Source organism: Phoca vitulina, unplaced genomic scaffold (genome assembly GCF_004348235.1).
Source record: "Phoca vitulina isolate PV1807 unplaced genomic scaffold, GSC_HSeal_1.0 scaffold6, whole genome shotgun sequence".
Classification (NCBI taxonomy): domain Eukaryota; kingdom Metazoa; phylum Chordata; class Mammalia; order Carnivora; family Phocidae; genus Phoca; species Phoca vitulina.
The window spans coordinates 21,938,702-21,952,034 of NW_022589709.1; the positions used below are offsets into that span (position 1 = coordinate 21,938,702).

The 13,333-nt window shown below is 40.5% G+C and overlaps 1 protein-coding gene across 2 annotated transcripts in view; it reads right to left on the minus strand.

Annotated features, from left to right (window-relative positions):
• Window positions 1-76: 76 nt before the first annotated feature.
• Window positions 77-13,333, minus strand: part of CAMK4 (calcium/calmodulin dependent protein kinase IV) — a 207,123-nt gene continuing 193,866 nt past the window's right edge. For both annotated transcript variants that reach the window (XM_032403866.1, XM_032403867.1), the window contains 3 exons: window positions 10,530-10,656; window positions 5,997-6,149; window positions 77-4,595 (listed from right to left, as the gene is read on the minus strand). In XM_032403866.1, coding sequence (XP_032259757.1) covers window positions 4,164-4,595; window positions 5,997-6,149; window positions 10,530-10,656 — 712 coding nt within the window. In that variant the 3' untranslated portion in view covers window positions 77-4,163. The remainder of the gene's footprint in view (window positions 4,596-5,996; window positions 6,150-10,529; window positions 10,657-13,333) is intronic.

Consider the following 13,333-nt stretch of genomic DNA (forward strand, 5'->3'; position numbering starts at 1 on the left):
GTAGAAAGAGGAAATGCTGAACTTGGTAACCATGGTGGGTAGCTGATATCTCTCCAGTGGTCTTTTTTTTTCCTTATTTGTCAAGGAGCCAGAAACTCACCCTGAGTTGTGCCAGGGGAAGAAAAGAACTTTGAAAAAAATGTATAGAAAGTTATTGGGTACATTTCTGCTTATCATACGCTTATGAATATTATAATGACAATATTGTGTTTACATGCACATAAATGTTTTTAAAAAACACAGATGACATACATAGAGTCTAGCCATTAAGCAGTACTTAACCAGTAAATGCTCAGATGTTAGCAATGACCCTAATGAGGAACATATCCATGATGAACATTAAGGAAATTGGAATATGACCTAATAGATAGTAATTGCAAGGATATTACAAATCCTATTATGTAGGCAAATGTTGGAAACTTTGCACCATCTAAAGAAGACCTACATAACCAGACTGAATACTCTGCAATGACAAGTAAATTACATAATGGCATTGTAGTTATGTAAATGACTCTGCTCAGTATATTTATTTCAATTTTATGTGAAGTCAACCTTCATCCAGAAAAACCTAGTGCTGATTCACTTCGTTGACTTTTTTTTTTCTTTTTTCTTTTTTCATTTGCTTTGCAAGAACAATCCTAAAATCGAATAAATGTTTTACTAATTTTATCCTTTGCCTTTTCTGGCATTTACTTCTCTTTTCCAATTTGAAATGCAACCAGATGCTTCTGTGAAATAAAAACGGAATTATGAAACAAAATGGCTCTCTCTAAATCTTGGGTTTGTAGGCAACCCACCAGCAAGTTACCTTGCATGTGAAACTGGAAATAGGGGTTGCTAGACATTCTAAATTACAAAATATGCTTAAGATACTATGTAATTGAGGTCACAGTAAAAGGCAAGTTATTCCTTTCTTTTTTAAGTTTGCCACTAAAAATGGCTATAGAACCTTGAGGATTGCTCTAAAATAGCAGTATGTAAGAACATTCTAAGTCTTTTGAATCCATGTATAATGGCAGTGTTGATTAAATCATTCTAAGGAAATCTAAAAAATGCCAGCCAGTGGTCATTCCCATTTTGGGGGTTACTGGGATGATATCATCACCCTCATTTAGTAAATTTAGTATGTTTCAGTAGATTTGTAGAAAGAAAGATTGCTTGTTAAAAAATGATGCCCAGCTTAATCTAGCCCTACAAAATCCTATTAACATTTTTTGTGCAGTCCCTCCCGAACGGGGACCCATGGTTGGCTCACAGTAAGTTTTCATACACAAGAATACTATGGACTTTATGGCAGTACTCAGGAGACTCTAGCCGGTGGTCAAGATTCCAGGGCCCAAAGAGGGATTCGAGGGACTGTAGCCAACAGACAATTTTGCAATGCCCAGGAAAGTACTGTTTTTTAAAAGTCATGTTGGGAAACATCCCTTTGAAGCACATGATTAAGCAGATGTGGCCAAGAGTTTTTACTTATTTTATAGTCTATGACACTTTTGAACCATTTTCTTTTTGGCCTCCTACCAGCTCATCCATGTGAAACTGAGGCAGCTCAAATCCAAGCATAGGAATCCATGTGTCATTTTGCTTAAGAAGTACTGTAGAACAGTTTTGTTCCAATACATTAGCCACTAGTCACATGTGGCTATTGAGCACTTGATGTACTAAAGGTGTAACATATACTCCTGATTTTGAAAACTTAGTATAAAAATGCAAAATTCAAAATATCTCATTAAGTTTTCATATTGATTATACAGTAGAGTAACAGCACTTGTTCTAGATGATAACTTCTACAATCATTCTAATTTCTATCTTATTTATGTATTTGTGGGACAAATGAGCTCTTTTAGTTTGAAAAAACCACTAGGATTCCAATTAGACTTTTTGAAAATGGGAAAATAATTCAAGATTGTCTTTCTTCATGGCTCCTGCTACACGGGGCCCCGCGGTGCAGTCAGGCCTGAGCGATGGAACGATAGGACAACTGCCCGCCCTTGGAACAGTGTGGGGGTGGGGCCAGGAGGGGCAGTATGTACTGATCTTCCAACTAATTGCCACTTCTAAGACGATCCATTTCCCTCTCTTCTTTCCTTTTCCAATATATGGGACACTTACCCTGTATGCCTGTTAAGTCTCATTAGGGAAAGTACACCAGGCAATTGATCTTCTTACATGGAAATGTTAATGCTTAGTGAAAAAGGCATTCTTAAAGGTTAAAAATAGTGAGCCCTTTACAATTACTAACATGGAAATTCTGAGAGAGGATAAAGAGGGAAGGAAAGAAATGGGGGAAGAGGATAAGTACTCTCTACTAGCTAATAAAAATAAATCAAAACAAAAAATATTCTTTTGAGCCCAGATGATGTGCCCTTAAGGGCTTTTTCCTCTGTCCATGTTGGTGACCTGCCAGGCCCCTAAACTATGGGTGATGAGAAGTTCTACCTTGTTTTCTTTTCACGAGAATAGTAGTAAAGGAAGATTTGCACTTGGAAAGCAGAATGTCTCCCAAGGTCCAGTAGCCCCGCAGGAACCGGAGATTTAATTTCGTTTTCCAATTTCATAGTTTTGAGGAAGAGCGAAAAGAATTTAAAATCTTTTTTGATGAGGATTTTTCTGTGACAGTCATTTTTACTCTCCATCGTTTTGGTCTTTGAGAACAATCCTTTTTTAAAACTGAGGAAAACTTAAAATGTGAGGCATAAATCGATAAAAATGTTCACTTCAACTCAAACTAGAAATAAATATGAGGTACTTGGAATTTAAGTGTGATTTCTGTAGGGGAAAAGTGTTCATATGAAAATCAAAGAAAAATACTTTGAAAAACATCGTGGTGAAGTATTAGGTCTAATGTTACAGCTTCTCATGAGTCTGATTTGAAATCATTGCTTTCTTTTCATTTTTTTTTTTTTTTTAAGGTAAACAAAATGTTGCACTGTCCTAAATTTCTTGGCATGGAAACTAAAAACTACATTGTAAAATTTGGGCACTTCTATTCCAAGCATGAAAAAAAGATATAACAGATTTTCAGAAATATCTTTAGTTCGTAAGCAATATATCTAGATAACCATCAACTGAAGGAAAAAAGGACTTTCATAAACAAAAGTTTCCTTAATCTAGTAAAATCAATAATGAACGATCTTATAATGGAATATTATTCTCACTCTATTCAGACATTTTGGCACCAGCCTCTGGGGTAGATTTTTCTAAAAATCTGAAACTTGGTAATTGTAGAGTTTATCCATAAAAATGTCACTGTCTTTAAAGTTGTAGAAACTCATGAATAAATCCAATTTTATCTGAAAATGACAAGCAGTCAACCTTTGTGAGAATAAGTCCAGGGCTTAGCTCCTTTTCTTCCCTCGATTTCTTTAGCCCACCTTAAGTGTTGTCCATGAGAAAGAAACTGTATTAGCAGGGGAAGGAAGGAATACATCCCTCAGCATGAGTTTGTAAAATGCTTTCTCCAGGATTGTAAAATGGCAGGATTTTGTGATAGAACATTTTTGGTTATTAGTAATATAGTGTGTATAAATAAGGACAAAATAAGAAAGCGTTCTCTACACAAGCTTTAAGGGCATTTTGTTTCATGGCCCTTACGTATGCTTCAATTTCTTACCATTTTAAGTGGGAATTTTTTTTTTTTTTTTGTACGTATCATAAAACTAACCTGTAACCATCTCCTTGTAAACAGTTTGAACACATTGGACAGTTTGAGCACATTGAAAACTACGGTGTTGTGAATGCCATGGCAACACGTCTTAGAGCACTACCTAATATTAGTTAAGCAAGAGTCCAAAGGAATTACTGCTTTATGAAGAAATCCAAAGGATTATGATGACTAGGTTTTCAAAGCAAAAACAATTTACTAGTTACTTCAACGTGTGCTACTGGTCCCTGAACATGTATGTTTTTAAATGTTGTGTTTACTTGCAATTTCAAATTTAACTCCTCGGCATTAGGTATCCATTACATACCATAGAAGACACTATTTTTTCATAAAGCAGTCACATGCATGAATTTAGGATTACCAACTGATAGATATGTATTATTTTTTTGCACCTCAAAAAACAGAATCACTATAGTGCATATCATGCTTCCACACCTTCCTTGAAGGACAAAATGCATAAAGTGCCAGAATTTGGCTTCCAGTTTGGAAAGAAGCCAAATCAGTATTCTGGCAGGATCACGTCATTCTGCTGAGCTCCAAATTCTAGAGCCGGGTTTTCTTGCCCTTCTTTGGGGACTGCTGCTTCCTCCATGGTCTTCAGCGTCTCCTCTACTAGGCCCTCCTCTATTTCCGGGTCAACCGCCTTTATCCCATCCTCTAGTGCCCTGGGCATCATGTTGGTAGCCTTTCTATCAGCATCTTTAACTTCCCCTACGGCCTGTACCTTCATCAGCTCAGCCTCTGCCCCCTCAACTGCCAGCTGGGCCCCACCTCCTTGAGCTTTCTCTCCTTCCGAAGTAGCTTTAACATCTTCACTGCCGTCCTGGGTCAGCGCCGGCACCTGGCTGGCCTTCTGGCTCTCTTGGATGCTGCCGTGGCTGCTGCCGGCACTGCCCAGCCGGGAAGAGGCCACTACGGCCTTCACTGCCGCCTGATTGGAAACAGACAAGTGTCAGGTGTTACTTCCACTTCCAGTCCTGAATCAGAGTTCAATCTCAGCTTTGCGTTTAGGGATTTTGTTGTATCTGTTTTATAGGTTCAAAATATATTCCAAGATGGTTGAATGAAAACTTGTCTGGAGATGAACAGCAAAATCTTTTTTAATCTCAAGCCTACTGTATTTAATCATCTGGACAAGTGAAAGCTTGGATAAATGTGTTTGCCCCTGGATTACCTGTTGGCAAATATTTTGGACTTTGTTTCCCAAAGTGTTTCATGGAACACTAGTATTATGCAACAAAAGAATTCCATGGTCAAGTTTGTTTGAGAAGTCCTGGGATAAGTCAAGGTTATTTAATCCAAGGTATTTCAAATCAGTTTGACCACACAACCTTTAAGGTTTATTTAGTCTTTATCAGCCTGTAAGTGATGGCTGAATAGAACATTATTTTTGACCCTCAGCTGTTCTCTGATATCCTCTGCAGCTATAGTAAGTCCTAAACACCATTATGTAAGAGAAAATCTTATCTAATATATATTCCATATATATTCTATACAAAGATATATTTTGGATAATTTTCTATATCATGTGAATTACAGTTGACCTTTGAAAACATGGGTCTTAATTGCAAGGGTCCACTTATGTGGAGATTTTTTTCAACAGACACATTGAAAAAAATTTTTGGAGGTCTGTAACAATTGAAAAAACTCACAAAGTGTGTAGCCTAGAAATACCCAAAACATTGAGAAAGAGTTAGGTATTATTCTAAGAATATAGCACATAATATATATAACATCCAAAATATGTGTTAATCAACTGCTATCGGTAACGGCTTCCAGTCAACAGTAGGCTATTAGTGATTAGGTTTTTGGGGAGTCAGAAATTATAGGTAGATCAACTGTGTTGAGGAATTGGTGCCCCTAACCCCAGTGTTGTTCAAAGGTCAGTTGTATTTTAATTTTTATCAAGTGTGGGAATTTATTTATGTAATTACAAAATACAGGTTTTTAAAAAAGTTTCCCAATTTTCACATACTCAGAAAGAAGGCAACTTTCTGAATAAGTATCAGTTTCCTGAGCAATGCTGTTTAAGCAGTTCAGTCTTAATTAAATGAGAAGCAGTGATCAGATATTTGGTGAGTAAATCTCAACCTATAACACATTTCCCTTTACTAACAATGAGTTCTTATGAGAGAATAACATGACCCTCAGTGGCTTTACACCAGTATTGTTGGGATTTCAAGGCACGATTTTCCCTGGTACCACAGAAGATGAATAATATTAGATGAAGAATAAATGGAATTATCTTTACTAGTTTAAGCTGAGAGAGAGATTTAAAAAAAAACCACACACACACACAAAACAAAACAGAGCAAAACAAAACATATCTTACCTTAAGCTTGCGCCGGGCATTGAATTCTTGGAGCTTCTTTTGAGCAGTATCCATGTGTACAAAATTGGCTGCTTTACCTGTGACCCATGGGTGCTGGAGAGCTTGGAAGGTAGTCAGTCGTTTCTTAGGATCCAAAACAATTAGTTTTCTGACCTGAAATGATGAAGAACCATAGATTCCTTAGGGAGATTTTTATAGTGACCCAGCCTGTGAACTTCTAGGTTTTATTCTATTTTCCTAGCAGTACCACTAACTATACATTTAAAAAAAAAAAAAAAAAAGCTTTTAAGCCCTCAGTGGTCACTGTAAGGATAGCTTCAGATAGCAGTCGCTGAGGGGGTCTGAGAAGACAGTGGTGTGTGCCACCTGAGAGGCCAGACCGGCAGGCGGCTTTCCAAGGGAGGTCAAAGAAACAGGTTCTTGGTTGCCTGTGGACTGGAAGTTCTTTGAAGGAGAACCAGCATCTGAATAATTCTAGGCTGTACTTAGCACCAGTTAGATTTAGAATTTCAGATGCATCTCAATGGGGATGGAATCATTGTGCATTCATCATGCTTTCTGTAGGGATTTTTTAAGAAAGATTTTATTTATTTGTCACAGAGAGAGAGAGCATGAGCAGGGGGAGTGGCAGGCAGAGGGAGAAGCAGGCTCCCCGCTGAGCAAGGAGGCCCATGCGGGACTCGATCCCAGGACACTGGGATCATGACCTGAGCCAAAGGTAGACGCTTAACCGACTGAGCCACCCAGGTGTCCCATCGGTGGGGATTAAATGGCAACAAAGAGATAGTATAGTTTTTATGCTTATCCCATCATTCTGTGATAAAATTCACTCTAATACCTTGAAGGTTGTGAAGGAATAAGCCAAGTGCTGGAGTAAAAGGGTGTCAGTGGTTTAGGGGTATGATTTGTTTAAAGGACTAAATTCAAACCATGGCAGACCATTCTGGGAGGTTGACCCCTGAGAATGAGCAGATAATAAACTGCCAGGAAGATCAATAACCAAAATAATCCCTGGCCCTGCACTCAGAAGGGGTGACCTGGAATGAGGTAGAGACTATTAAGAGTGAGGAGGCCCACGTTCAAGCTCTAGTTACATCTCTTACCCACTTTTGTGAGTCTGGACAAAGACCGACATATGAATTGAGTGCCTATGGACATTTTCCTAGGCCCTTTTCTTATATGATCTCTTTTCCACCTTAATTCCTTTGTAAATACATTCTTACATACATATAAAAATGTTTAAAAACTTGTGTAATTCTTTCCATAACCTTATCAACTTGGAACAATTAGCTCCAATTCATAAATGAGGGATGGAAGGAAGCTCAGAAAAATTTAGTGCCTTAACTAAGGCCAGACAACTTGTAACTGGTGGAGGCTCTATTCCAACTCAGGTCTGTCTTACCTCAGAGCTCATCTTGTGGCCACTACACCGCAGTGCCTCCAAGGGCAGTCCACCCCTCTGGCCTTCATCTGCCCATGTGGCAAATGGGGGCTATGGGTGATGTAAGGCCTAAGGTCTTTTCTAACTCTGTTAAGCTAACAAGAACTGAGCACAGGCTAGCACAATCAGGCAGTAAGTCAAATGAAGAACAAATATCTGGTTCTCTTACTTCTTCTCTGCAAAAGTTGCAAAGAAATGTGTGTTTGGGGTAGAGAAACAGAATTTGTAGAGGGCAGAGATGTGAGGCTGCTTATGCTAAAAATCTGAGAGGAGGTGGTGGGAGGTACAGATGATTAAGGAAAATGAATGCACAGCAGTAAATAAAAATCTGATTGCAGTCATAGCTGTCACCTGCGGGATACATGTCCTAATAATTTCGTATAAATGGTACCTAATCCTTAACAATTCACAATGAGATCTTTCCCTCCCATTTTCCAATCATCCTCATCTTCTTCATCATTACCATCCTCCTCCTCGTGAAAATATGAAGAATTTACTGAAAGTCAGTATGTGCCCCCAAATTCCCACCTGTCAGCGTTAATCTTTGCATTTGAAGATACGGATGCACTGAACTGTTAAACTTGCTGAAGGTCAGAGAGCCCCGTGACCTTGTGAAGATTCAACCCTAAAGCCTTGCCATAATCCTACAGCCCCCCTTACAGCCTGACCCTACCACTCATCTGCACCGTTCCCCTGCTGATTTCAGAATAGATGTGGGTGCTGCTGATAGGTACACATCTGTGGTACTCAAGGATTCCTTTAGTGCTGAAGTTTTATAAATTTATTAGCCCAAAGGTAAGATTTAGCTGAATGAAGGCATACCACAGCTAACCCTTGTACGCATTTGATTTTTATTAGCGATGAAAGAAATGGAAGGAGGGCTATATAAAGGAACTGTTAGGGAGTTAGTTGGCGGTAGTCAGTTAACCTGCATTATAGCCCTTAAGTCTCCCAGCAATCTAGAGAAAGGTACTGGGATCATCCCAGAAAAGAAAACTAAAGCAGAGAGATTAGATAACAAGCCCCAGGTCACACCTCTAGGTTATGACCAAGAGGGCTCTTGAATCCAGATATGTCAGACTTTAAAAATCCATGGTCTACTTCCTGATTCATCGTTTCATTCAAAAAACAGTTGTTGAGTCTGTACTAAACGCCCAAATGGTACTAAGATCTGGGCACACATGCCTCGACCTCTCCCAGAACTTACAATCTAGCTAAGGAAGTTCTTCCCACAAGTAAATATAAGTCACAACCATCATGAAAGAGTAAGTCCAGGGGGCAACGGAACAATGTGGCAGAAGGAACAAAGCAATTGTGGGAAGGAAGGACTGCTGGGGCGGGGGGGCAGACAAGGCCACCAGGAGGATGTCAAACGCAACTAGGGCTTGACAATAAGACTTACCCATGCGAGAGGGGTGTGTGCGTGTGTGTGTGTGTGTGTGTGAGAGAGAGAGAGAGAGAGAGAGAGAGAGAGAGAGAGAGAGGAAGAAAGGAGGGAAGAATAGTACAAAGCAGAGGAAAGGGTAACGGCCCACATCCTGAGCTACCCTGATGAGGGACTGGTGGGTCTGGTGCCCTGGAGTGAAGCCCATCAGAGGACAGGGGGGTAGCATGGGCTGAAATTTCAGGTGAAATGGGTAGCATGGGCAGGACTCCCGACCAGCCTAGGTGGTGCTATGTAGATCTGGTTACAGATTTTGGATTTTATCCTAAGAGCCTCAAAGCAGGAGAGTGACAGGATGTGATTTATTTCTTAGGCCCTTCCTCTGGATCCTGTGTGGAGGCGGCGGGAAGGCCACGGGGGGAGGTTGTGGCACAGGTCCCGCAGGAGAGGCCGGGGCGGGCGGGCGGGGGCAGTGGTGGTGGAGTGGAGGGGAGTGGATGGCTTCAAGAGGTGGCCTGACTTGCGGGAGGAGTTGGGAGGATGCCTCCACACATCGCACACACTGCCTCTCTGCCTGGCCGTACTGAAAAGTCATGGTCTACGGGGGTTTGTTCCATGAAAGAACATGGATGGGAAGGAGGAAATGTTTGGAGGGAAAAGAGCATTGCCTGGAAACCTGGATCATTCATTCTGCTGGGAAGCTGTGTGACTTTGGACAATCATTTCACCTTTCTGGGCTTTAGCACCCTCAACTCTATTTTTTTTTTTTTACTTATTTATTTAAGAGAGAGAACATTTGCGCACGCGCACGCACACACACACACGCACGAGCAGGGGGGAGGGGCAGAGGGAGAGGGAGAAGCAGGCTCCCTGCTGAGCAGGGAGCCCAAAGATGTGGGGCTCGATCCCAGGACCCTGAGATCATGACCTGAGCCGACTCAGTGACCTTAACCGACTGAGTGACCCAGGCGCCCCCAGCACCCTCAACTTTAAAATGAAGGAAAGACTAGATGACTCATAAGATCCCTTGGAGAGCTAGCTTTTGTGGTTCAAAAGTCAGTTTTTAGTTATTTCTGTGTGGTTTTTCTCTAGACGATTGATGGGTAATGTTTTCATCCCAAGTTAATATCGCCTTTATTTTAGAACAGGTGGGCCATCTCCCCAGAATGTATGTCTTTCCTTTATGCAAACAAACTTCAATGTTAGCTTAAGCAAGAACCCAAGTAAAACAAACAAAAAACCAAATAAAATGAACTATCAGCAGAGTGTAACTTGTTTATGATGCCAGTAAGGCATGATGGGACTTGTGCTAATATTGTGATATTTCAGTAAGTTTGAACCTTTCAAGATGCAATGTTGCTTTATTCAAAGTATAATCAAATCTAGGTAATCTAGGCAAGCCCTGTTAAAATGGAATTCTAAATTATGTTTGAATTCACTCAGTACAGCTGGCTTCAAAAGCAAGATTCTACACTGACTAGGTGGTAAAATCTCACTAACTAATACTGCAGTAATTTTTAAGTTGTGATAATTCAGCAAGTGATGAGTCAAGCATATCTGTTTTTCATGATCTACAAGAAAAATGCATTATGTGCACTGTTTTATTAAAAATACATTAAGAGGGGCAAATTTTAAAAAGGACACTGCCCATTAATTAGCTAAAAATGAATGTGAAGATTTTACTTCATTTTGTTTTGGTCACACTTACCAGGTCCTTGGCATTTAGAGATACTTCATCCCACCAGGGGGAGATAAAGTAGTATTCACAATTCAGAATTCTCCTGAACATGAACTGATCACCTCTTTCATCATAGAATGGTTCAAATCCACAAAGTCTAGAAGGACAAAAGACAGGGAATAAAATGTCTTTAGAAGCCTAAATATATCTCATCAAATTTTTGCAGAAATTCCAGACTGTCCTTTCCAAGCTTCCTGTTATGAATGCAAGTCTACTCAGCACAAGTGTGTAACTGCCTTGTTACAGTTCACTTTTGACTGTATAAATACACAATCATGTCCTCTGGAAGTAAGAACAGATACCAAACCGACTTAGAATTTCTACAAAGAGTTTATAATAACATCAATAATTATGACACAAAACAACAACAAGGATAATAGCTAACGTTATTACAGGCACCATGCTAATGACTTTCTGTGGAATTTTCTTACCAGGAATTGAGAAGACAGATTGATTAGAGTTCCAATTTATTATGAAGTGGAAGAATCAGGATTTTTTTTTCCTGAGCTTTTTAAGGATTTATTTATTTATTTATTTATTTATTTATTTATTTATTTATTTATTTTTGAGAGAGAGGGAGTGAGAGAGAGAGCATGAGCAGGGGGAGAGGCAGAGTGAGAGGGAGAAGCAGGCTCCCCGCTGAGCAGGGAGCCCTAGGATGAGGACGTGGGGCTCAATCCCAGGACCCCAGGATCGTTACCTGAGTGGAAAGCAGACACTTAACCGACTGAGCCACCCAGGCACCCAAGAATTAGGATTTTTGAGAATAAAGAAATTAAGAGGTAGACAGAAAAGATTTTTAGTCATTTTTATTCAGCCCTATTCACCGAATTCCTCCATAGAAATGAGTCAAGTATTAGATTTCCATCCCACTCCAGTTTGAATTTCAGAGTGAACAAAGACAGGAAGTAAGACTTTTGTCAGGAAACGGCCTTTTAAAACTTGACACAGTGAACACGAGAGGTCAACAGAGATGAGCAGCTAGCTCTGCGCAGCCTCATGTGTGACCCTCACTTCTGTCCGTCTTAAAGACCCACGTTCACCTTCATTTTCCACTAGAGGGTCAGCCTATAAATGAATGGGGAAAGTGGGAGAAGAGAAATAGAGCATCATCTCTGGCATCCTAAAGGGAGAGAGGAAAAGTGAGTTGCCGGTCGGGGCCCACCAAAGCCTCCCCTGTTTACAGACAGGTACAGGTTCTGAAATCACTAGGGATCGAAAGGGGACTATAAATAATAAGTCCCTCCCAGGGCATGTGTTGCACTGAAGAAAAAATGGGGGGAAAAGAATGAACACGTTAAAAAACATTCTCTCAAATTCTTCCTTCAAGCTGGTCGGGTTGGTGCAGAGCATGAAATGTTTGAGTGTATTCTAGTGCAGTGGGTTTCTACAGAGAAGCATTTTCTCACATCCTTTGTTCAGGGAACACCCTGTTGGGAGAGTCTTTGTCTTTTTTTAAATATTCTGGAGCCAGCCAGGAAAAGATGGGGCTTGGCAGTGCTGAGTCGCAGACTAGGGAGTCTTCCTGTCCCCCTGCAGCAGTCTACACAGAGAATCCTGCTGCCGCATAAGGAGAGAAGGGAGCCCAGGTCCACACCTTGACAAGGAGGGAGCTCAGCCTTACTTGGCCCTCCTGTGCCATCCACGGCACTAGAAAAATATAGCCTATTGTTGTTAGTCATGGAGAAATTAGCCAACGTTCCAGGCTTAGTTTAAGAAACTCTTATGTTTCCCCTTCTGGAAATCTAGAAAGAAACATGACAGTTCAGAAGGTACAGTGCTCAGATGCCTTTCTCACTTCTCAAACATGCCTGTAAATGTGTGCACTGGTGACGGAAGTAAGAAGTTTGCCAAAAATGGAAGCCATGTGACATAGAGCAACACACACACACGGTGCAAAAAGCCTTCAGACATGGAAATATTTGAATGATGACAATGATAGTTTAGGAGGATATTAGGATTATCCAGGCCTGAAGTGTGAATGTATACTAAGGGAACCTCCAAGCCAATGGGCAGAACTATAGTGTTGAAAGGTGAGAGAGAGAGGCTGAATCTCTGATGTTATCGGATTCTGATTCTGACCTGAGCATTGTAGTAGTTGCTTTTGTCTGTAGTAGGTACAAAGGGTTTAGGTGTAAAAGGTAGAGGGGCCAGAATTTCTGTGAGAAACAACAAAATGGCTTTCATTTCCAGTCTACTGTCATCCTGAGAAATAGAAAGGTCATAGCACAAAATAGCCTTATGGAACTTTTAATAATAATAAAGGAGATATATAGGTCCAATGGCACGATCTTGGAGAAGTGTCCCAGTGAACCTCGCCTGGTGGACTTCATCAGTTATTAATGAACTACAGATTAGATAAAACCACCCTGGGCTTAGGGGCTGACAGAAGTGAGGCCAGCACTAAAGGACATTAGTTGTAAGCAGCACTGATAATGTATTTTCATTTGGGAGCTACCCCTGCGTACTTTGAACCAACAACTATTAATTAATGACCTTAAGTGAACCAAGGGAAAGGACCTTGACCGACTTTTTTTTTTAAGTAGGCTCCACATCCAGCATAGAGCCCAACGTGGGGCCTGAACTCACAACCCAGAGATCAAGACCTCAGCAGAGATCAAGAGTTGGATGCTTAACTAACTGAGCCACCCAGGAGCCCCAGGTCCTTGGCAGACTTTTAAAATTATTTTCAGGGCTATGATAAGATGTTTCTCCAACAATCACATTTTTTTCTCTTCATTTTCCCTGGTCAGTGACCATGTCATGGAATTTTA